This window comes from Neophocaena asiaeorientalis, unplaced genomic scaffold (genome assembly GCF_003031525.2).
Source record: "Neophocaena asiaeorientalis asiaeorientalis breed wild unplaced genomic scaffold, Neophocaena_asiaeorientalis_V1.1 scaffold447, whole genome shotgun sequence".
Taxonomy (NCBI): domain Eukaryota; kingdom Metazoa; phylum Chordata; class Mammalia; order Artiodactyla; family Phocoenidae; genus Neophocaena; species Neophocaena asiaeorientalis.
Window position 1 is genome coordinate 2164397 of NW_020174372.1, and position 24139 is coordinate 2188535.

Consider the following 24139-nt stretch of genomic DNA (forward strand, 5'->3'; position numbering starts at 1 on the left):
TAATAAAAAAAAAAAAAAAAAAAAAAAAAAAAAAAAAAAAAAAAAAAGAAATAAGGGGCAGTAAAAGCATTTCTTGTGCAGTTATTATGTAGAAGGTTCTCTTTTATTTTTTAATGTGGTAATACTGCACACTAGTATTTTGTCACTTTACAGATGGGACTAAGTGAGTTTAAGCAACGTGGCCAGCACTGAAACTCAGACCTGACTCCAAAGCAGCCTCTCTCCACCACACCAACTCTAATATACATTGAAATATACATAATACATATAGGTATATATATAAATATATACACACACATATATACACATGTAGGTATATATGTATATACACAATACTCAAAAAATTAGGTCCAATTATTTTAAATCCAATTATAGTTTTATAGATATTTAGATGATACTTGCTCAAACTTATCTTTAAAAATTTTTTTATACTTGGATAATTTCCTGGTGATTTTTTTGAACTAATTCTCTACCATGATTTCTTCATTTAAATATGTCTCTAAGGTTCTATGGTATCTCATAATACATTACATTATTTATAAAGGATTCAATGACCTTGAAAGAGAAAGCAATGACGGTGCTTTCTGAAACTAAATATAAGTAAGACACACATCACTCTGTATTTCTGAGATGACAAGATCATACATATCCACAAGTAAATGTTTAGTTTATTTGGTTTCACAAGTTTAGTACTCTTCTGTATTATGAAATATAATACATGAAGTGGGTGTGTTTGTTCTGGGGAAATATTCATCTACTTCCACAATATTCAAGAAAGTCTTTAAAGATACCCGCCCCCCCCCCACCAAAGGTATCAGGGAACAACAAAATAAATTCCATCTCTAGTCAAATAGAAATCATATTTAATGATTTAATGAATACTCCCTCATAAATTACTTAGCTAACTGGTAAATGAAGAAAGTACTGGGAATCAAATACATAAATATAACATTAAAACGATTAAACACATACATATTTTAAAATAAAACTTACACTGAAGGAGCAAGTAATTTAAGACACTATTTTAATCTGTAATTTCATAATCTTATATTCCTGTCTACCCAAAAGGCAGAAGCTCCATAAGTTGATTCCTATCTTGGTGAGAAATTGGGGGAGAACTTTATAATGTATCTTTACCAATAATCTGCCAACATATTCTCATTCTAACAGTGATGATGCTAACAGTAATGGCTATCATGGTATAACTCTGCACATATGTCATTCTAGAATTAGAAAAAAGATATCCAGAACTTATAGGTATTTATAGTACATATATTACCTCACGTATCAATATACATATATGTTGAATACTAAATCCCTTCTTTCATTCATTCAGATTCTTTAGATATAATAATTCTTTGACATAAATAGTCCTGTAGTCTGTCTGTAGGGTTAGAAACATACCCATAGAGCCAGACAATATTATATGGTGGAAGTTTGAGTTTTCTGAACAAGTCTGAAGCTCTGGTTGCTTATTCTGTTCAAAAGGCACGTATTAAACATTTGGTAATTTAATTAAGTTTGATCTGGGGTCAGCACAGTAGCATGTAGTGTATCTCAGAAGTAAGTCTATGACAAAAGGAGACACAAACATTTCAGAGAGCCAAAGTGACCCTCTGAAAGCGAGGTATAGTAAGTATTAGAAGAACCTGGACCAAAGATTCTAGATCACTTTTGAATAGAGCCAGTTAACTAGAGGAGATGTCAAAACTCCCCACAGGTTTTAATCCCTGATAACAGGATTAAATCTCTTGGTGATTACTTTGCTGGTACTTAGTGCTGGGGCAAAGCTGTCACACAAAGGTCAAAGGATAGAGCAGAGCCAAGTCACAGATTTCATAACAGAGATAAAACAGCTGACCTCAATCGCCCCTTTTCATTCTTCACTTCCCATCCCATTTCTACAGTGTCATCAGCTCCTGTTGTTGGGGGAATGGTATCATGCAAAGAGTACTAAGCTTAGCGTTAGGAGACCAGGGTTGGGGCCTGGTTTAACTGCTTGTGACTTGTCCCCTTAGGAATGCCACTTCCCTGAGCTCCAAATGGAAGTAGTTGTGCACATCTTTATGGAGAGGATCTAAAAAGATTATAAATAGGAAGGTGCTTTATAAACACCAAAGCAGTCTTTCCCAAAGTGCCACCGGTGGCACGTGAAATTGTTTTAGGTGGAACATGGACAGACCTTTAATCATTTTTAATAGTTATATACCCATATAAATTTATATTAGAAAAATATGAAAACATTATACCTGTGATTTCACATATATCTTAGAATAAGACTAGAAGTTATTTTTAAAGTGGCTTGAATAGTGCCTACATAATACGTGCCCAAAATATTTGTTGAATGAATATATAAATGAGCAAATGAATTTAAAGAAAAATTTTAACTAATAGTACAGGTGCCATGTGACTTGAGCTGAAGTCTGGGAAATGCAGTTCTGAAGCAATAAGCAAATAGGAGGCATTTATTAGGTTTGTTGTTATCAAATATTTATTAAATAGTAACTATTTTAATAGTAGCTATTTTAATCTTCAAGCTGAAAATGTCTTGCTAACTTAAGTGCAATATTTCAACAGTTTTGCAAGTATGGGAATTAATGATAAACAAATAATTTGGGGGTAAAAAGTTGACTCACCTGTGACAGAAAGGATGAATCTAATTTTCCAACAATAGCACTTAAGGAAAAATCCATAAAGTGAATCACAACTGTTTTCAAAGGGACTAAGCAAATCCACATTGTTACAGTTTTAGTCGGTGGCATTATCTGAGGCTTTTTCTTGGTTTCCTTTCCTCTTCAGTTCAGATAGCAGCGTTTTTAAGTACTAGAGAACTATACAATAGGACTAGAGTAAATCTATTCTAAATATGACAATACATTTCATATAGATCCATATGACATATAGAATTAAATGTTTTGAATAAACTTGTACTTCTAAGGATATACTGTTTAAAAGTCCATATAACAGAAGCATGTATTTGCCTCATACCTGAGATTTCATTTGCTACTAACCATATGACAACTGTATTAACAAGCTCAAGAACTCTGTGCTTGGTCTCAGTTATCTATGAATGGAGACAGTCCTCCTTTCCCTCTTTAATCTTTCTCAGAAAAAAAAAAAGTTCATGGTATTCCACAATTTACTAAAGTTTACCTAAGCTTTGTACTCAGTTTAGTCTTTTCCCTAATATTCATATTTTTGATGTTACCTAGTTTTTCATGTTTATTACCTTTCAAATTTTGATCAGGCACTGACTTTGTTTGCCTGGATTTTATCTTGCTTATTCCTTTGCAAAAATGATTTTGCTCCTTTCTCAAAAAGATTCTGTTGCTACAGAGCATTGATTGCCCCAGCCGCCCCACCAGCCAAAATGCAGCCAAAATATTGTGGATATTGACTGGGTATAGAGAAAATAATTCATTTCCAGAAGTGGTTAAGAAAATACATAAGGCAAAGGGAATACACAAAGAACACTTTCAACAGAGAATGATAGTACCAAAGAATATAAATAGTTAACCCTGATAATCAAGCCCAGAAAGAATGTTCTTCAAAGTAACAGTGTTTAAACCTCACAGGAGGGCATACCTCCCAAATTTAGTTCCCAGGCTCAATTTCTCAAGTTACACATCCCCAGAATGCCACTGTAAGCTATCTCTGGTTTTGCTCCATAACATCAAAACGTGAGTGCATGTGATACTGAACTGACATACAGAAAGTGATTGTGTCAAAAAAAATTTAGCATGAGTTTTAATAATGATGAGTTCTTTCTGTTTTAAACAACCATTCAGAGAGCTACTTTAATCTCTACCTGTCAAATATAACCATGTGCAAAAAAGTCAAAGTGTGAGTCTAGAGGATGAGCACCCTACCCATTGCTTTTAAAAATGTCTTCATTTAACCAAGTGGTGTTGAACCAACATGGAGAACTTTTCTGGGTAATCAGGAGATGTCTCTACCTGGCCAACAGCAACAAACATTTCACTGAAAGGGAACATTTTGGTGCCAATATAGAAATAAATTCTTTCCTAAATTTGGCTTGAGTCAGAACACACATCGAATGTAACAATGAAATATGAAGACCAAAGGGACAGTGTGCAAAAAGAGTAAAAATAATCTACTCAGAAAAAAATAAGAATTTTATTTTTTGATTATTACTTGATAGTCAATCCTTTTAGGCTAGTTAATGTAAGATCAAAGATGGTGGATGATAATTACAAAATATATCTTAGAAAAAAAGAGCATTTTTTCCTGTTTTAAAATAGTTATTGAAATAAATACATAAAGATAACCATTACCCCCCATAGTTGCACAGGCTTAAAATGTTTGTACATCATAGTGTATAGGTATAATCCCAGTGGAAGCCATTTTCCTTTCCAAGAATTCCTTAATACTGTGCCAAGATCTGGCAGTACATTTCTCCAGCCATGACTAAGCACTGAGGTCTTATTCTTGGCCACTAAATCTGAAACTATAAAGGGTTCATGGCTCAGATAGAAGCTTGTACCACTTCTTTAGAAAAAGTATAAATATCTTCTAGAATGTACTTCGTTACAAACTGATAGTCAAAGGAAAAAATGAATTAGTAAGGAGATACCACTTCCTGAATGGTATTATATAAGGCACATAACGTCCTTCGGTGCTGTCACATAGCTTCAATATTGGGACAGTATTATATAGGGGTGATTCAGTGCAACTTTACACAGACTTAAAAATCTCTACTAATTATTGTTGAGTGTTTTGTGGGGTAGGAAGGTAGAGGAAGAAAGTCTGAGTTTATAGTGTTTAGAAACATTGAGGAGGGGGGGCTTTCAAATTCACTCAACAAACTAAGTGCTTTAAAATGCTTCCAAGTAGAACTCCTGCTTAACATGAACAGCTAATAGTAATTTATAATCAGATATGCCAATTTGTATGCAACGTCCTGAGGTTCGGAAAAAATAGTTATAAACTATTTCATTCATTAAATATGTTATTATTATCCTTTCACCCCCAGCCTGGTTAGTAAGTCCTTTTTACACAGATTATGCATAGGTAAACAATAATGAAGGTCAAATGACCACAATTCTATAATGGTGGAATCCAAATCCCTAAGGCTGTTTAATACAGTACTTGCTTCGGCAGCACATATACATAAGGTTGTTTAATATAGACAACAGAGAGAAGGAGGCTAACTTTTACTGAGCCTCTTTTGTGTACCATCTATTTACGGTAATGCATTTAATTCTTAAACATCATTCTGAGTAGGAATTAATATTCCCACTTGAGCAGTGAGGAGATTTCAGCTCTGGAGATTAATATACCTATTCAGGACCATTTAAGTAACTGGCAGAGGTGAGTTTAAGCCCACACAAGAATGCCCGAAGCCCAGGCCTCTTTTTGCCACACCTGGCTTTCTCTCTAGCTCTCTGAGGACTGTGTTCACACAGTATTTGATATTTAGAAATCATACCTCCTAGAAAGGAATCTCAGAAATTGCAGGACATCTCTAATGCATTATTAGTAATTCTGCTACATTTAACACCACACGGAAGATTAAAAATGTCTTTCTAAGCTGACCAAATCATTTACTATCATGACAAACAGTTGGCTAAAGTATCAGGTTATGGACAACTTGAAGATCTCAGCGCCTGCTCCAATCACAGCTCTGACCTCTCAGTCCAGAGACCACTCATGCAACCTGAAAACATGAGAGGGGCCCGGCTTGCTCTGAACTAGTAACCTGCAATCGTGTTCATTAATTATTATTATTTTTTCTACTTTGCCTGCTTCCAAAAAGGATTTGAAGTGACTTGCTGAGAACAAAGATTGTAACAGAAAACAAATGATAAGTTTGTGAGATGTGAGGGATGGGAGGAGGTAAGATAATAAATCTATTCTAAAACTTGAGTTAACACAGATTTTATCTGGTGGGGTCTGACAGGATCTTGGATTAAGTTACATACTTGGGTGGACACAGAAATACTAGTATGAAAATCTGAGAGGCTAAGAAGGTTTTAAATAGTCCTGTGTAAGCAAACTGTTTAGCGAACCTTTTCTTCTGAGATACTACAGAGACACATACTGGGGGAAATGGTCCCACATTCCACATCAGCAAGACAGAATTAATAAGATTTTACTATAATAAACAAATAGTTTATGAAGTCAGTCTCTGTCTTCCTCTCTTGACTTCATTAAAATGTCAGGCAGTATATGGAAGGAAACCTAATACACTGCTTACCTTTCTAAAAGCAGAAGTCTAGTTATAAACGTGGAAGACTTTATCCAATATTGTGAGGACTAAGGAGTTCTATGTAAATAAAATTTACATCATAATTGGTTCACAATTTTAAACCAATTTTACTGTAAAACATGTTTTATAGGAGATCTTTTCAAATAGATCATGCTTTGTCTTACACAGATATTAACCATAGTTTATTCCTTTCTAGGTAGACCAGGATCACCAAGACATGAGGCAGAGAACATCTGGCTTGAAGTCAGAGAGATCTGTGTTTGAAATTTCACCTTTCTTGGTATTATCAACTGAGAACAGGGTTTGGCTAGCTGGGCATCATTAAATAAGGTATGAGGAAGCCTTTCCTTTGTTTGGTGAACTATAGGAGGAAAAAGGGTTTGTGAAATAGCACTTCGTTTTCTTATGTGCAAAAGTGAGGTAGGTCCTGAAAAGACCAGAGGTTTTTTTAAAATGTTAAGTGCCCTAGAGCTTTTAAGGCTGTTATACCTTGATTTTTAATGACAGATAAATATTTCATGTGTTATCATTAATATTTTATTATAAATTTTCAGTTTTTCACCTCTAAATGTTTGCTTTCAATTACTTTTTCTGATTTATTGGAAGTATTTTTAGTGTATCTTGATATCAAGATTTTGATATCAAAGTTTTGAGAATGCAAAATTACAATGTCAGCCAATGGGAGGGGGGATATTTGAATTTACAGAAACAATTTTATGCTCTCTATTAGGAATCCACCTATTGTCTATAATAAAGAAGAATAATCTGGATTTTTGAACCACTTTTATAGTGACTGAAAATCAGTTGAGTATTTAAGTAAAGTAAAATAAATGTTTCTTGGACTCTTAGATAATGATTTCTTTTTTTTTAAGTGCATCTCCTTAAACATCAGTGAGGAACTCAAATCTCAGGGATTTGCTAACACAGACTAAGCAGAAGATTAGGACCACTGTTTAATGTGAAATGTGTTGAAAGTACATGCCTTTATTCTCCTGAGGACATAAAAAGATATTTAGACAAGTCATTTAGGACAGGAAGAATGTTTCCAGGAAAGTGAGGCCATAATCTTTTCCTTAGTTAAGCTTTTTTTTGGTAAAATGGCACGCAAAAAAGACTTGGTTTCATTTGCACAGAGATTATAAAACAGTTTAATGTCTACATCTTGTATGTGTAGCAGGTCCGTTTATATCATAAAAGCCCAGTTTTGCTGTTTCTAATTATATTTTGAATAAACTGTCAAAAATATTTAGGTTTATCAACCTAAAGAATGATTGGTCTCAGAGAGATTAGAGAATAAAATGTTTTGTGAATAGGAGTATGGAATTCATTTTCTTATCAAAGGTAGAAACATTATGCCCAGAGTGTATCCTGACAAGTATACATTAGGCATTATAAGGAGCGGGTTAAAGGACCTCCTGGTCATTTGGAGAAAGACAATCCTTTTATTGTGCTGGCAAGAATGCTTTTGGTTTCCTTTGCCATGAAACCTAAATGCCAGTGGAAGTTTGAGCAGAGTTGAAAGAGCTTTATACAATATACTCTTTAAGAGAATAATATATACCTGTAAGAGGAATTTTTATTTCCTAAGGAGATGAAAAATTACATGTTTCTTCATCATATGTGGGGAATGTACATTATTATCTCCTCCTGCTCGGATATAAATTTTTCTATCTACTTTAAACATTCTGCATATTTCTTGCCTAGTGAGTCAATTCTACCAATTGTGAGGGGGAAAAAGAAGCTCAGAAGACCCCTACTAATTTCTTCTAAATTGAATGGTAGTTTCATGGAGAAGTTTTCATTGAATTTATGTGATCAGATTGTGTTAAGTAGAACCAGACTATGGGGTTAAACATTTCCATATGTTATAAAGACCCAGAACCGTTTCCTGAAAGGAGACTCCATTCTGAACTCAGATGTTACCTGCTGCTTCCAGAAATGGCTGCAATGCACCCCAATTTTACCCTCTCGCCAGCTCTATGTGTCACATGTCAGCATACGGGAGAGATGCAGTCCCCTGGCACTTCCTGCTGCCTGGGAGGACCCCTACCTCTGCCACACTGCTGGTTTCCAGCAACCACCATATTTTTTTTTCTCCCATCATTGCCACTTGCCTTCATTCTCTGTGTATGAATGAAGAATTAGGTACATGCAAGGAAGGAAGGCAAAGTTAACAAAATTCTGGAAATCTGGTTCCTGGGTTAGAGCCACCCTGAGCCCTAGTGGGATCTACAAATGCTTCACAACTCACCCCTTGACGATACGACATTTTGGTGACTACAACCATCCCCTCTTCATTTTATGCTCCAGAAGTTTGTGAGACCTCAATGAGTCATGAAGAATCCAAAGTGATGATAACAAAAAATAATAATTGATATCTGAACAAAGGTTAGTATTTGACAATGGATAAAGATTGGTATACCTTCCCTTCCTCGGGGCTTTGTTGACAAGAACTGTGAACGTCGTCTTCTCTTACTAATTTTCCAGGCCAGGAAGTCAGTCCTTTGATTTGGCCCCAGACCAAGTCGCCAACGTTGAACGTCCTTGGCCTATAATGTATCAATTCATTTGAAGAGGGGGAGTCTGGATTCCTTAGGTCATCTTCACTACTAATGCTTTTAGCGTCTGAAGGGCTAGGTACACACCCGTTAATGCTTTTGGCATTAAAGTCTCCATTGTAATGGATGTAGTCTTTGACCAGAGAACTTTCCAAACTATTTGAGGAGCTCGGAGATTGCTCCTCTAGGACCAGGTCTTGCTTTGTGGTGCTCAGCAGCTCTCCAAAGCCCCGACTCTGTCGAGGTCTGTTCCCATTGATGTGTGTACATCTTTCCACAGTGTTCTCTAGTCTCTCCTTAAAACTCATCATAGTTCTTTTGTAGTTATTATACCTGAAATTTTCCTCCAGAATTTTATCCCCTTGACAGTTTCTTGATGGTAACAGTATTGGGTGCTGTTCCCCAGGCAGAAATGGCAGTGTAGAGACATTGTTGAGTCTTTCGTGACAAGGACTATTGTGGACATGGCCTGGATGATCTAAAAATTCCTCACACTTCCACCTGTTTCGCTCCCCTCCAGGGCTTTGCTCCCCATCCCACTGTTTTTTAGATGTGTGGCAACTTGCCGACTTGAAATATTCAAACCCATCTCCTTCATTTGAGTTTTTCCCATGGTCCAGATTGCTGGGCAGCCGAGCCCCTCTTACACTTCTCAGCCTACCATCATGATCAACACTGCCCATGTTTCGTCCATGAATGACCGCACTGACAGCACTGGGGAGACTTAATGGGTCACCAATTGAAGCAGTGAAGGCACTCATGGCACTCAGAGCTGGAATGGGGCTGATCTGAGTTGTACTGTTGACTGCAGTAGTGATGACAACCTGCATTCCTTTGCTGGCTGCATCAACAACTGCTTTGTAAATAGCATCTATGGAAGCATCACCTTGGCCACCCACAATGAGGCCATCCTTCACCTGTTGACCAAGAGATGGGTCAATCCGCGATTGCAACTCACAAGATGTATCTTGGAAAGGTGGAAGTGTAGTGTTTGGATTTTCGGGAAGTGCTGTGAGCCCCGGCTGAGTGCTTATTCTTTTGTTTAGGAGAGCTGCATCTTCCTGCATTCTCACCTTAAAGAAATAGACAGGAAGCAGTAAGAGAGAGAGAAAAAAATATTCAAGTCCTTAAAGAGAAAGACCATAATTTTAAGATTTACCAGAAGACAAACAAATATAACAAGGAAGGCAATATAAAGAAAGAACAAGACTCAAAAATGAAATTAAAAGTCACTCTGTATAGAAAGGCTTATGTCTTGATTATATTTGGGTACTGTTTCTTTGATTAAAACATGTAACAGGTTTTTAAAAAAAATCATCATTACTAAACACTCTCTAGGAAAACTAAAGTTGAGGTGGTTGGATACAAAATGTTTCCAGGTGGGCTTCCCTGGTGGCGCAGTGGTTGAGAGTCCGCCTGCCGAAGCAGGGGATATGGGTTCGTGCCCCGGTCCGGGAGGATCCCACATGCCACGGAGAGGCTGGGCCCGTGAGCCATGGCCGCTGGGCCTGCGCGTCCGGAGCCTGTGCTCCGCAATGGGAGAGGCCACAACAGTGAGAGGCCCGCGTACCGCAAAAAAAAAAAAAAACAAAACCAAAATGTTTCCAGGTGATGACTCCATGTTTTCAGTGTCATTACAGGTTTTGCAACTTGGAATTGAAAGAGAGAAACAAATCTGTCACCAGCACTGCTCAAATTAAAAAGGGAAGCAGATTTAAAAATGATTTCTAACTCACTGATATTTCTACTTATCTAAGTGAAATACAATATAAGATAAAACAAAACAAAATACATATACCCCTATCTTAACAATAAACTATTTCTGATATGACACTAAATTTTTGAAGTCTTTAAATAGGGTAGTAATGCCTACTCTTGAACCTTACCAGGCCACTGCCTGAGGGATACCCCCATGCTGCCAACAGTGACAATGGCTCGCTACAGAGGTGATGCTTAATTGGGAAGAGGTGAAGGGAGGGAATGCCCGCCAGGGAAGAATATCAATACTCAGGACAGGAATGATGAGTGCAATTTGAAAAAGTCCACAGGTTATTCTAATTTCACCAACCTCAGCTAAGAATTGCTGCTATAGACCCTTGATACTTTGGATTTTTCCCCCACAGTGATCACTCCCTTCCTGTCTTTATATCCTTTCCTATTAAACCAGAACCTGGGATCTATCAGCACATAACTACTCTCATGCCATTCTCCCCTTGTCTACACCTATCAGATAAAATCCCAATCTTGGATCAATTTAACTCCCTACCTTATATATCTATATGTACAGTGAGGATGCTGAGTATCTATCCACAGGAACTTATGGCTTCCAACCACAGCTGGGGGCTTACGTTCCCATCAACCCTATGATTCTCTGGTTAGGTATCACTCCCTCTCACAACTATTCAGGTATTTATCCACTTCCTCAAGCCAGCTGCTATACCATATCCCACAGTATTCTTAGGAAATGACCTTACTTAGAGATAATGAAGTTCACAGGTTAAGAATTCTCATAATTCTTATACTCTGCTATTCCCTGCCTTCTGGCAGCACACACTTCTCTGCAGTATATGTGTCCCTGATCCTGTCCTGCTTCCCAGTGTAAGAGGAGTCCCTTCTACTCTCTGAGAGTCGTCCTCCATTCATGTTCTGGATCCCAAGTCTCTCCTCAGGGATCTTGCCTTATCTGTTACCCCTTTTCTTCTTTATGTTCAATCTCTTCCACTTTTTTTGGCCTCTTTCCTTTAGCATTCACCTATGTGCGTGGCTTCCATATTTTACAAGTTTGCATTCAACCTACACCCGCCTTGGGGCACTACCTTGTTTCTCGTATGTTCTTCATAGCTAAGTTTTTGAAAGTTTTTGAAAGAGTAATCCATACTCTTTCTTTTCTCATCCTTACATTCATTGCAGTCTGGTTCCTGCTCCCACAACTCCAGCAAAACTGCATTCCACCAAGTCACTGGTGATGCTCTTACTGCTAAATCTAATGGAGTCCCTTCAGGCTTTATCTACCTATTTACTCAGTGACATGGTTGAGCACGTCCTCTTTCCTTCTAAGTTCTTTTATTATATAAGATATATATGAACATTTTCTCATTGTCAGAAAAGAGAAAAGCTTTCATCACTTCCCCACCCAAACCTGTACTTTTGCATGCCACTCTGATGCCATTTCTTTCTCAGAAGTAATCAATGTTCTAGTGCATCCTTGCAGACTTGTTTTTAATACCTTAAGGTGTGTAGGTGTATATCTAGTCTCCCTTCTTTCTTCCATTCCTTCCTTTCTTCCTGCCTTCTTTCTTTCTTTCACATAAATGGTATTGTATTTTAGTATTGTTCTATAATACTACAGTATTGGAGCTCTGTAATCTTGTGGATCTTCTATATCAGATTATATAAATCTATCTAACCTTGTAAACTACTAGATAGATGGATATAGCATAACATATTTTACTATTTTCCTCCTGATGGTTGCTTAAGTGGTTTCTAATTTTTGATGCCACAGATCAAGTTGTAATGAACATTCTAGACTGTGCCCTTTTGTTCACATTTGAAGATTTCTCTAAAATAGATACATAATAGTTGAACTTCTGGGTCAAAGGAGGTGTGTGTATATATGTATATGTATATGTATATGTATATATATATATATATATTTTTTTAAACTGCTGAACTATCAAATTACCCTCCAAAAGGACTATATCAGCATACAATCAGACAAACATATATCTGAAAGAATTCATTTTCCCACGCCTCTGTCAGCAAGGGATATCATCAATCTGATGAACATAGTAATGTTGTAATTTATATAACTCTGATTATTCTTTTCATGTTTATTACTAATTATTATTCAATTTTCTCTGAATTGTCTGTTCATTTCTATTGCTCATTTTTCAAATCAATTATCTTTTTTCTTCCTAATTTGTAGGGGCTTTAAAAATATTATGAATGGCAATTATTTGCTATTATTATGCAAGTATTTTCTGCCAGGTTGCCACCTGTCTTGAACTTTGTTTAGAATACCTTTGGTCATACAGATTTTAAAGTTTTATGTATTCAATTCTGTTACCTCTTTCCTTTTTGACTTCTTGGTTTTGTGTCTTGCTGAAAGAGGCTTCTCTACCCCAAGATTATTTTAAAATCTTCTATATTTTTTTCATGTGTTTATTTAGTGTTACTCTTTCCATCCAGCTCCTCAATCTAACCATGAATTTATTCAGTTTGTAGAACTAAAAGAAGACCATGTGGCTGAAGCCAGGGAGAGAGTGGTGAGAGCTGGGGCTGGAGAGTAAGGCAGGGTAAGCATGTTAAGGATGTGGATTTTAATCATGGGAGCGACGGGAAACCACAAACGGGTTTAACAGGGTAACATGATCAGTTTTTACTAACAGCTCCAAAAAGACCAGTGATATGCTTCAGACAAAATAAAATGCTTCACACAAAAAACTGGAATGTTTAACAATATTCATTATTGAGAAATAATAGTAAGTAAAGGTGAAAAGGTACATAACTACCTTCTTTCGTCTCTTCCCCCCAATTAAGTAAAACAAATAGTAAATATTGTTTTCTACTAAAGTAACCCAGGGAAGGAGAGTACCTGAAAGTTCTGAAACAGACAAGCCATGGGGTTATTGTTAGCTGGGCAAGGAATTGTGGACTGTCCTTGAAAAGCCTGGAGATTCTGGTACCCCTGAAGAATCTGCTGCTGTTGCTGATTTGGAGGAAACATCTGATTGTTGTTTAACAGCGACTGTAGATGAGTCAGTTGATGGTTATTCAAAGTACTGTTTATTGAGGACATGTCACCTATAGTTTGAAAAACATAAAATATAAGTCAATGTGATTCTTTGGAGGTCCTATGCCTATCTTTGTTGAGGATTCCTAAAACAAAAACTAAAAACTAGACTTACATGGTAATTCTTTTTTCTTTTTCTCCTCAAAGTCTTACTAAGTCGTAAGGAAAGAGTAGTTTTATTATTTAATTTCATCTTTCACAATTAGTGTTTTGATTTTGTATCATGGAGAGACAAGTTAAGTCTGGTCCATCCACTAGCCAATCCTTATATATTGATTTTCAGTGTTATAGAATTCCTTGAAACCATTTTTGTTAGAGCAACTACAATTAAAAGTTAAAATTAGTCCTAACTGCTTTAGCAAGCATAAGTATTTGACAAGATAGTTAAAACAAGTGGGTCTGATCAGGCCTGTTAACAAAATTTAGTTCTCAAGCCACAGTCATCAATAAATACCATCAAATAAAATCAGATTTGGTCTAGAAATATGTATTTTGTTTTGTTTTAATGTGTATTTTTTATACAAAATATGTATTTTGTATTTTGGTTACCTAAAACTAAAATCGTAAAGAAAGCTAATAATACAAAAGGATTCATTGTCACAGTCATTAAAAATAAATATTATATAATCAGATAGGATTAGTTAATAACTACATTTCTATTCAAAATTAACTTGTTTTGAAATTACACTGAAATTATTTTGAGGATAATGTCATAGAAATTGCCCTACAGCTTGAAATCTGTAAATATGTAATGCTTTGTAGGTTACTTAACTACATTGATTTGACTGCCAAATAGAACTAATTAAACTTTTTTGTAAAGGTGTCCATGAAATCTGGAAACATATTTTTTTAAGATACTGAAGATACCCTTGACAACATCATGTATATTTGCCTACGTTTCCAGACTTTATGGACATCATCTCTATACTTTATATTACAACTACTCACATCAAACAGCTGAACATACTTGACATTATTTTCTAAATTTTTTGAGATAAGATAATCTACATAAAGGATTTTGTTTTTAAGCCACAGAGTTCTAAAGAATAATACTGTTTGAGAAAACCTAGCAGTAGCTATTGGGGCCTTCTGTTTCCTTGAACTTGGGCAAACTTTAACTTTGAATGTTATTATGCCTTGCTTCTTCTTTTGCTGGATAAGCATTTAGTTTTGTTTATTTAGGGATCCCATGGAAAAACACTTCCTCAAACCGTTTTCATCCACAGTGCAGCTGCTCACACTAGCCCTGTGATGCCACACCAACTAAAATTCAAATAAATGTTATTTTTAAGGTGCACCTGTGCTTTAATTATTTGAAAAATAAGACCCCACTTGGCTTAAGAGAATGATGGGTAGGTTAGGTTTAGGTGGCATCAGAATTAGAAGAGAAAGCAGATTAAAATGATACTTAGTACTGCTAGAATAGGGGAAAAGGAAGAAGTCATTTTCATGTTTGTATAACTATGGTTGTGTGTGGGTGTTATTATATTTAGTTCCTTAAGCAAGCTGTGACATAACAAAAACATTTTTAAAAATAGTGTGACAAAATGGAGTTCTTTTTAAAAAGGAGAAAATGAATTAGAAAAACGTTTCTTTTGTAAAAATTTGTGAAAAAATTTAACTTACCAAGCAGACCTGTCCCCAGTAGAGGGTTAAGTAGCTGTGGCACCACAGAGTTACTGTTCAGTTTAGCTGGACCAGGTGTATTCCCAGCATTATTAGATATATTCAGCAATGTTTCTGCCATTGACACCACTGCTGTCCCACCAAGTGTTGAGACAGTCAGTGCTGCCACTGCTGATGATGTAGTGGTTGTGGTAGTGGTTGCCTGGGAAGAAGTTGCTATGGAAACCTCTGGATGATTAGCGGTGTTGGCCGATGCCGAGTTCAGGACACCTCCCAACAGCTGGGGATTCAAGGCCATTAATCCTGAGGCCCCAGTGACAGCTGGGAGGAACAGGGGGTTAAAAGTAGTGTCACTGCCTGCAAAGCTTGGTAAAGGGTTCCCCAGGGGGCTGGTTAAAAGGGTCTCAGCTCGGCTGTTCTCTGACTGATTGCTTGGCAAATGGTCTGGTGGGGCTGTCATCTGTGTTAATGAGGGTAAAGGGGTATTTTGCTGTTGCAAAAGATCTGAGATGGTCAGATTGAAAGATGGCAGGGGAAGCATGGCAGCTGCGTGGGCTTGGTTCTGAAGCAGGGCTGCTAAGAGTTGAAAGTGAACAGGCTGCAATACCTGCCCATCCATGTCACTGGAGAGAAAAGCTAAAGCAGCGTTTACATTCGGGTTGAGAAAACCTAAAGGGTGGAGGTTGATCTCAGACTTGCCTTCTCCTGCTGAAGGCTGGAGGATATTTAATAGATTCTGGTTTAGGAGATGCTGTTGATTCACTGGCAAAGAGATAGGTAGAGAACTGAGGAGGCTGGGGTTCAAGGGGTGTGGAAGATGGTTGTTTGAAGTGCTGTTGGATGGAAAATGAAGTGCGTGCTCCTGGCCAACAAAAGGAAAATCACTCCCAATGGGCAGCTGACTCTGCAGTGGGTTTCCAGCTGCGGTGGTGACTATGACGCCGTCTTGAAGGACAGATGTTGTCTTTGTGATGGCAGGGTGGTTGGTGCCAGCTATGGCTATGGAGGATGATGGTCCTGAACCGCCTAAAATAAAGGGAAAAAAACCCACTTATTAATTATGGATGTTAAGGAAGACAACTCTATAAAAATACATCAAGATACATTTCAAATAATATTTTACATGTCCTCTGTAGATTCTAGCCAGATAAGCTGTAATTAGAGATGATTTGACATGTTAATGAAACTAGTTTGACTTCATACTTCTTGACTTACTTTGAACATGAATATATTGAAGAAGCTTAGTACTTTAAGCAATACCTGTTTCTAACTATCAAATATTTTGTTTTTCACAACCAGACAAGGTGAAAATGGAGGAAGTTGTGTTGTAGTCCATTCAATTGGGTAGATAAAAGTAACAATGCTTTATTTTTCAAAATATATTTTTACATTAAAAAAAGTTTTTGTTCTATATTTGTAATACCAGTACTTTCTTTTAGTGGAAAAAGCCCCCCCAAATAGAATATGCATGAGAATACAAAACAGAAAATAAAAAGTACCTATGTAGATAACTATTAATATTTTAGTGTATAGTTTTCTGGGCTTTTCCCACCTAGATGTATATACATATGCAGACATATATATACATGTTACATATATTTTTTAACAAAAATGGAATCGTATTGTTTTGTAACTTTTTTTCATTTATCAATATATTGTGAATATCCTTCCATGTTAACTATAGATCCATTTTACTTGTATCATGTATGGATATACATAATTTATTCAATCCATTGTTGTGGATATTTTGATTGTTTACAATCTTTTACTATTTCAAGCAACACTATGATAAACATTCTTATTAACTCATCTTTGCCAATGTGCTCAATTATTTTCTAAGGGAAAATTCTTAAAAGTGGAATTCCAGGGACAAAGCGTTTACAAATTTTTAAAGCTCTGGATAGACATTGTCAGACTGCCTCCAGTGAAGCTGATCAATATATATTCAATTGATATTTCTGTAAACAATGTAGGCAGCGCTCATTTTTCTCACCAACACTGTGTTTTATCATTATTTTAAAATCTTTGTCATTCTAATAGCATAAAGATACTTTATACTCGTGATTCCTTAAATCAGACCAGTCTTCACCCAAATAGCATTCTTTTTTTTTTCCAAATAGCATTCTTAACCTTGAAAGTCTTATGTATGCTAAAGGTGTATATTTTAAAGTATACTAAAGTAATGTATATTAAATTCAGGGAACTTAATAATAAAATTTCAGTTGTGTATTATAATTGTTTTAGTTGTTATCGATCCAAGCTACACAAAATAATTACCTAGAGAACTTAAAAACAAACAAACAAACCAATGTCTGGACCCTATCCAAGACCAGCTGAAAACTCGTCTCTTGGGGCACAGCCTGGGCAGTAGTATTCTTTGAAATCACCCCTGGTGATCCAGATGCACAAGGGGTGGGGTGGGGAGGGTGAGAATCACATTCTGTTGAAGGAACCTACAATCATTTTTCTGAAAAATGTCTTACCCTAAAGAAATGCATTGTTTCATTTAATACATGCATTTGGCAAATATTATAAGCACATACACTTAATTTATTAAAATATTAAACATGTATATGTTATTATGAACAATACCAGTATTACTGAAAATCTAAAATAATTCAAACACTTTACTGCTATGCTATATGTCATGATAACAAACTTTATATTTGACCACGTTACCATTGAGGCCTTGTTCAAATAAACAGAAATGATTCCATAGTTGTAATAGTAGTACAAATATAACTATATATTATTCTTGTTTCCTCCTAACAGACTAACACAATAACTTTTCCTTTCTGACATAAAAACTCCATACTAATATTTTTAACCATGTAGCATATGGATTGATCATATTTATTGATCCAATAAAGTTTGGCATTTATATTTTGATTTTTTCATCATTATATATAACACACGAATGGACATCCTCCTGCATATGAAACTTTCCTACCTTTGAATTTTTCCTAAGGAAACTCATTGGCATGATCGTTGTGAGACTCAAAAATAGGTAAGTGAAAGGCTTGCAATGTGTAAAAGTATACAAATAAAAGGAGTTATCATTGTCATCATTATTACTGACATTAGTAGGGCAGTTAGTTGTGATGACATGGTAATAGTAGTAAGTATAAATCAGCATATCCAACATATATATCTCTATAGCACGACTTTGCAATTTTTCCTAGCTGTTGTGGTCTTTTTTTTTTTTTTTTAAGCTCTGTTTCATTTAACGGAGACAAAATGCTGAAGTAGGCATATGGTATACAATTCTTTAAATATTAATTCAGATTTACAATCAACACCTTAAACATTTCATTGCTTCTTAAATCTTTCTGCTATTTCCGTTAAACAGGTATGTGCCTTATTTGCGTTTGGAATCCATCTTTTTAAACAAGCTAATAAAAACTCTTATTTACTAGTAATCACTATCTATGGCTTTTCCCCCTACCTGTTAAATAATAACGGCATATTTAAATGTACAGATCACCCATTCCTTTAATCACAGTCAGAGTACATTTTCAAAATACTCTAGTGTGTATATGACAAGGCTTTGTAGATGAAGGATTTCTGTAGAGGTTATTATTCTTTTATCTTTATTTTGTAAGAGAGAAACATCCACATTGAGGATTCATGAAAGTAGTCATCTGGGGACATTATTCTAAAAATTCTCCATCTAAATATTCTTGAGGAATTACAATAAAGAAAATATAGCTACTCTGGGTATATTTTTGCATTACAAACAAGAAGAGGGTGAATACCCCAAGCTTCTTAAGGCTAATAGGCGGATCAGGCATATTTTTTATTTTCTCTAATTTTCAACACACCAATTCAACGATCAAGTACACTCTACTGAACAAAAGGGTAGAAATGGTGATACAAACAAATAAACAACAACAACACAACACCCTGCCCTTTCTTTAAGGAACTCAGAGTTTAGGCAATGTGATAAACACACAGATCTCTCTGTCTCTCTCAAATATACATTTTTTGAGAGTTTATTACAAACCAGGCAATTTTAAAGCTCTTTTCACGTATCTAGTATAACTACAAGGCAATATGCCAGGAACAATAGCAGGTATATAACAAGGGGACAATTGTAAAACTGAAGGTGTCAGGAAAAACTAAGCAAGTGGTAACATTTGATCTGGGATTTGAGAGTAGAAAAGGAGATAGAAAAGGCTTCTAAGTAGAAGCAAAGTAATTTTTAAAAAAGGCAAGGAGATAATAAAGTGTATGGAGGGTAATAGAGTCCTATGTATCCTCAGAACAAAGAAATATGACTGAAAATATTGTATGCAGCTTTCCTACACACCCAAGCCCTCCCACCCATGGTTAAACCTGCTGCCTTAGATAAGCAGTGAAGAAATTTAAAATCATCTTTCTAAACCATTAAAGGCAAGGATCACTTCTTATTTCCCTCTGTATTTCCAAAACCTAAGAGTCTCTGACACGTGGTTGGCATTCCAAAAGTGTTGGTTGAATCAATCTATTAAGATCGTAAAACTTGCATTCAACTTCTAGGAATCAGATCACTTGATGCTGTGTGTGTGTGGCAAGTGTGTATGTGGAGGAGAGAATACCACCCATTTGTGGAGAAAAGTGAAAACTGACTCTGTAGGGCATGATTGGTCCAATGCCAGGAGATAAGGGATGCTGGAAAGGAGATGGCTGAAAGACGTCAAGTTACTTTAGAAGACTCCCAAGTGTGCTGGGGAGTTAAAATAATCTTATGGAGGAAGATGTCCATCCCAAAGTACTCTGAATTCTTAAAGTCAACTCATTAATGCTTGGGGTCATTGAAAGAAGAACTTGAATTTTTATAGCAGGAGGGAAATTGGAAATTGCTTATTTCTGAACCACTTAATCTTGAACAGGCATTCTCTGGTGAACTTACTTCATAGTTCTGCATAAAAACCTATGGTCTGTTGAAGCATGTGGGGAAAAAGTTTTCTTAAAGCTGAGTTTTCTTTTGGCAGCTAAGATGTTTTGAGCTTAATCTAATGAGGGAGAGAGTTTTTTTAAAAGAGTTTTTAAAATAGCAAACTATTCACTAAACATTTAGCAGTTAAATGACTAAAAGGCAGCTGGGAGCCTCGAACAAGTTAGTAAGTTGGAGAAGTCCTTTAATTAGAAAAAATTATTATTTCACACCAGCCAGCAGCACCATGAACTGGCATAACTTCTTTTTCTCATTGTTTCTGTTACTTTTAAAGAAGTAGGAAATAAGACTGGAAAGCCATCCAAATAAACTTTCCTGGTGTGAGATCACATGCCTAGACACCCAATCAGACACTGAGATAGTCCAGTACAATTAGGAAACAACAGTGGTAGCTTTTTCCAGTGGGGTAGATTTCCAGATATAAACAGTATTCTTTGCACACACATATAATTTATGATGTGTGTGTGTGTGTGTCTGTATATGTGTGTGTATACAGAAATAGCATCAGTAATTTTTTAAAGGATTTTTTAAAGGATGTTTTCCTATTACTAACAATTTCATTCTTGAGGTGTTTTATTTGCCTCATTTTTTAAACACTGCTTTTCAAAACAAAGGTAATGTCTACTTCTTTAGAGTTATTTCTCTTCTTCGTCACCAATATTCTTTGAGAAGAGTCATTGTTCATATCATGCTAAACTCTCTCATGGTTAGCCCTTAAGTATTAATAATATTGTTGTACATGTCTTTGTATGTGTACAAGAGAGGGCATAAAGCTAGTTCCAAATGGACCAATAGGTGCTTTTAAAATGTCATTTTACCACTTTGATCTATAGCTTCAATTTTGAATAAATACTACTTAATGCTAGAAAACTTTTTCTTAATTGATATGCCCAAATACTGGTTTTTATCCATAAATTCAAGAACCTAACAAATACATCATATGGAACATATTCCTTCACTATTTGACCTTTATCATTTGCTTTGGCAAGTGTACTTTAATTGCAAACAGGGTCAATGATAATCCTTAATAAAAACGAATGCTTCTAGAGACAAGAGAAAATATCATGCCCTAGTGAGTCTAATAAATATAATTCACTTTTCAATCCCATGGAAATAGTAAAATTTTCTCTTCTATATTTAAAGGATTAAAAAAATTGAAAGATAACTTTTATGAGGTCTAGATCTTCCAACAAGATATTATTTTCCCAAGCCTTAGTAATGACATGGTAATATGTATTTACAAAAATATACCAAACTCTATCTTTGTGCTTTGGATCCTGATGTAAATTCCTAGCATTCCTTTACCAGAAGTAGGCAGGAAGCCCTAGGGACTAGTGTCTATTTGTTCTCCATAAGGAAGGGAGGGAGGGACCCAAAACCAACACAACTTAGGAGAAAAGGAAGAGGGGAAAGGGATCAGTGGCAGTATCTGAGGAAATACTCTCCACCCTCAACAGGACCAACCTCTTAGGGAAGAGGAAAGAACAGTGGAAGGACTGTAGCTTGAATCTTGGAATATGAGGTCTGAGTAATTATGACCGTGTTGAGGAGGTGAGGCCAGTCTTCGGGTGGTAATGGGGTCAGACAAAAAAAGGGTGTTTTACTACTGATCACTTCTGCTTCCTTTATTAACACATAGAATTACTCTGAAAACTGTTGAAATGAAAAAAATTGCTTGAGATTTTTCACTGCTTCTCAAGTAACAAAGATTTTTGGTTTTTTTTTTTTTTTACAAATGCTTTTTATCACATTTTTCTTAATAGTTATTGTAAGGAAGCAAATGCTGAGAGAAGAGGTTAAGTCTCTTGCTTGGTAGGATTTCTGTTCTCTCAAAATGCTAGAATAACAGTTAAAATGCTCCATCCATCAATATACCAACTGGAAGTTTATCTCATGTTGTTTAATGAGCAGAGCAAGTAGAGATTCTAGATTATGAATAGTTAACTTTGTATCTTTCCATTGTGTACTATTTTATTTTCAGTGTTAAACAGTGCAGAGCACATATTAGGTATTCAATAAATATTTGCTGAGTTAATTACCTCATGAATATTCTAAGACAGTGCTTAGACCTATTTAAGACTGTAAAATCGATTTAGTATGCCCCCAAACCAGTATATTTTGATAAATGAAATAGAAAAAAAAAAAAAAAAAAAAGAGTACATTGCATAACTGGGATATTATTTTGTGGAAACTGTTTCTGTTAACTTATACATGTGAGTGCTGGGTCATGTTCTGCTGGTGGGTGATGAAATCATTTCGGTAGATCATGATTGTCGTAAAAAAAAGAAATAGAATAAGATAGGATAAGATAGAATGGGATCTAAAATGTCAGAGTGCATCACACAGAGTGTTTTTTTCAGGAAACTTTTGTTGTACCTTCAAAACATATCTCTAGTTAAATGGAATGCAAGTTAATTTCTTGCCGTGGTTAAAAGTAAAAATAAGTTTGAAAAACACTGCTTTAGGATCAGGCCTCTCAGTTGCTCAACTCCGTGGGGGATGATCTATGGAGTTGTGTTCCAGGAAGCATGTTTATCAGACTCTAAAGTGAGAGGTATCCCTGTGGAGTCGTGCAGCACAGGAGCTCCGCTCTGGGGCATTTGTGATAAATACTACTCTTTCTTATACCTGTACCCATGAGTCTTGGATAGATATTTAGAATTTCCCTGGACTAGCTCCTACCCCAGGAGTATCTCAGCAACTCCTTCAGACTTCTGTTTGTCTAGTTCCATTCCTAATCTGTAAAAAGGTGAGTTGTTACTTTGACTTTGCAAGAGGTATAATTCTTAGAAAATAATTTTTACTCTACTCTGCTTTGTTAGCATTAATGTTGTTTGATATAAGTTCCTTGAAGGTAGGAAGTTTATGATTTGATTTATTTAGTACTCCATGCACGTGGAAATGAAATCTATTTTGATGACATTAGGAAAATGTTTAAGCATTATTTTTAATGAGTCAAGTCTTTGTAGAGTTAACATTACTGCCTAGAATTTAGGTACTTTTAGACGCTGCTTCAATGTCCTTAGACCACTTGATTTTAGTAAATAATAGCTTAGGCATCCCCTTGAGAATTGAAGGATTTCTAGTGATTTTATAAGTGAGTTTAGTGTGTTGCAATAGAATAAAATTCCCCCAATTTGCACACTGGGACAATTTATTTCTTGAAAGGTACAAAATAGATCATTGAATCAGCAAACATATCACACCACTCTGAGCTGTTATCACCTTTGATTACATAGACTCAGTGTCTAAATTCAAACATATTTTAACTCCTCTTTTTGTACACAAGGAAACATTAAACCTGGAATATGTAAACAAAGCAAGTGGTGTAACCCTGATATTAGGAAACCTTCTTAAACAGCAAGACACTGCCTGTTGTAAAAATAACTTACAGCAAAGAAGAAATGGCTCATTTTGCAAAAATTTAACTAAAAGAATAGACATAGATTTTTATCACATAATCAAGATTTTAATATAGTTTTGGTATTTGGTTAAAAAACAAGAGCAGAGGGCAAGTTTCAACCTAGAAGCCTATGCATCAATCAGGTGAGGCGTAAAATCTACGCATTTAAAAACTTGGGTGGAAATACTTTCAATAGCAATTATTATTAATTCAGTCACAACCTTAAAGGAGTCTCTGCCTTTTTTCATTCTACATAAGTCTATAAAAGACTAGAGGCTTATTTCCACACAAACGTCCCATATCCTGAGACAGCTAACATAGAACAATCCATTCTGGAGTATTTTTATCCCATAATCTTTTTGCAACTATAACCTCAAATGAAGGGAAGGACAATTTCCCTTTATTTTCTTTACTGGCATGCTCTGAGAATAAATACATACATAGAACAAAAAACCAAGCTTGCACTTTGCAATATTTTATCCAAAGCATTCTTTTGTGATCTCTAATTTTCTTATACCTACCATATTAGTGGCTGCACTGAGTTTCAATCAAATGTATTTTGTGCTGAAAAAAAAAACACTTTCTTTTCCAGAGT

General features: G+C 35.7%; 1 protein-coding gene across 5 annotated transcripts in view; it reads right to left on the bottom strand.

The window, feature by feature from the left end:
• MBD5 (methyl-CpG binding domain protein 5) overlaps positions 1-24139 on the bottom strand; it is a 153648-nt gene that overhangs the window by 15291 nt on the left and 114218 nt on the right. For 4 of the 5 annotated variants that reach the window (XM_024756256.1, XM_024756257.1, XM_024756258.1 and 1 more), the window contains 3 exons: positions 15206-16231; positions 13382-13590; positions 8652-9860 (listed from right to left, as the gene is read on the bottom strand). In XM_024756256.1, the coding sequence (XP_024612024.1) occupies positions 8652-9860; positions 13382-13590; positions 15206-16231 (2444 nt within the window). The remainder of the gene's footprint in view (positions 1-8651; positions 9861-13381; positions 13591-15205; positions 16232-24139) is intronic. The other variant, XM_024756260.1, reaches the window with a different exon arrangement.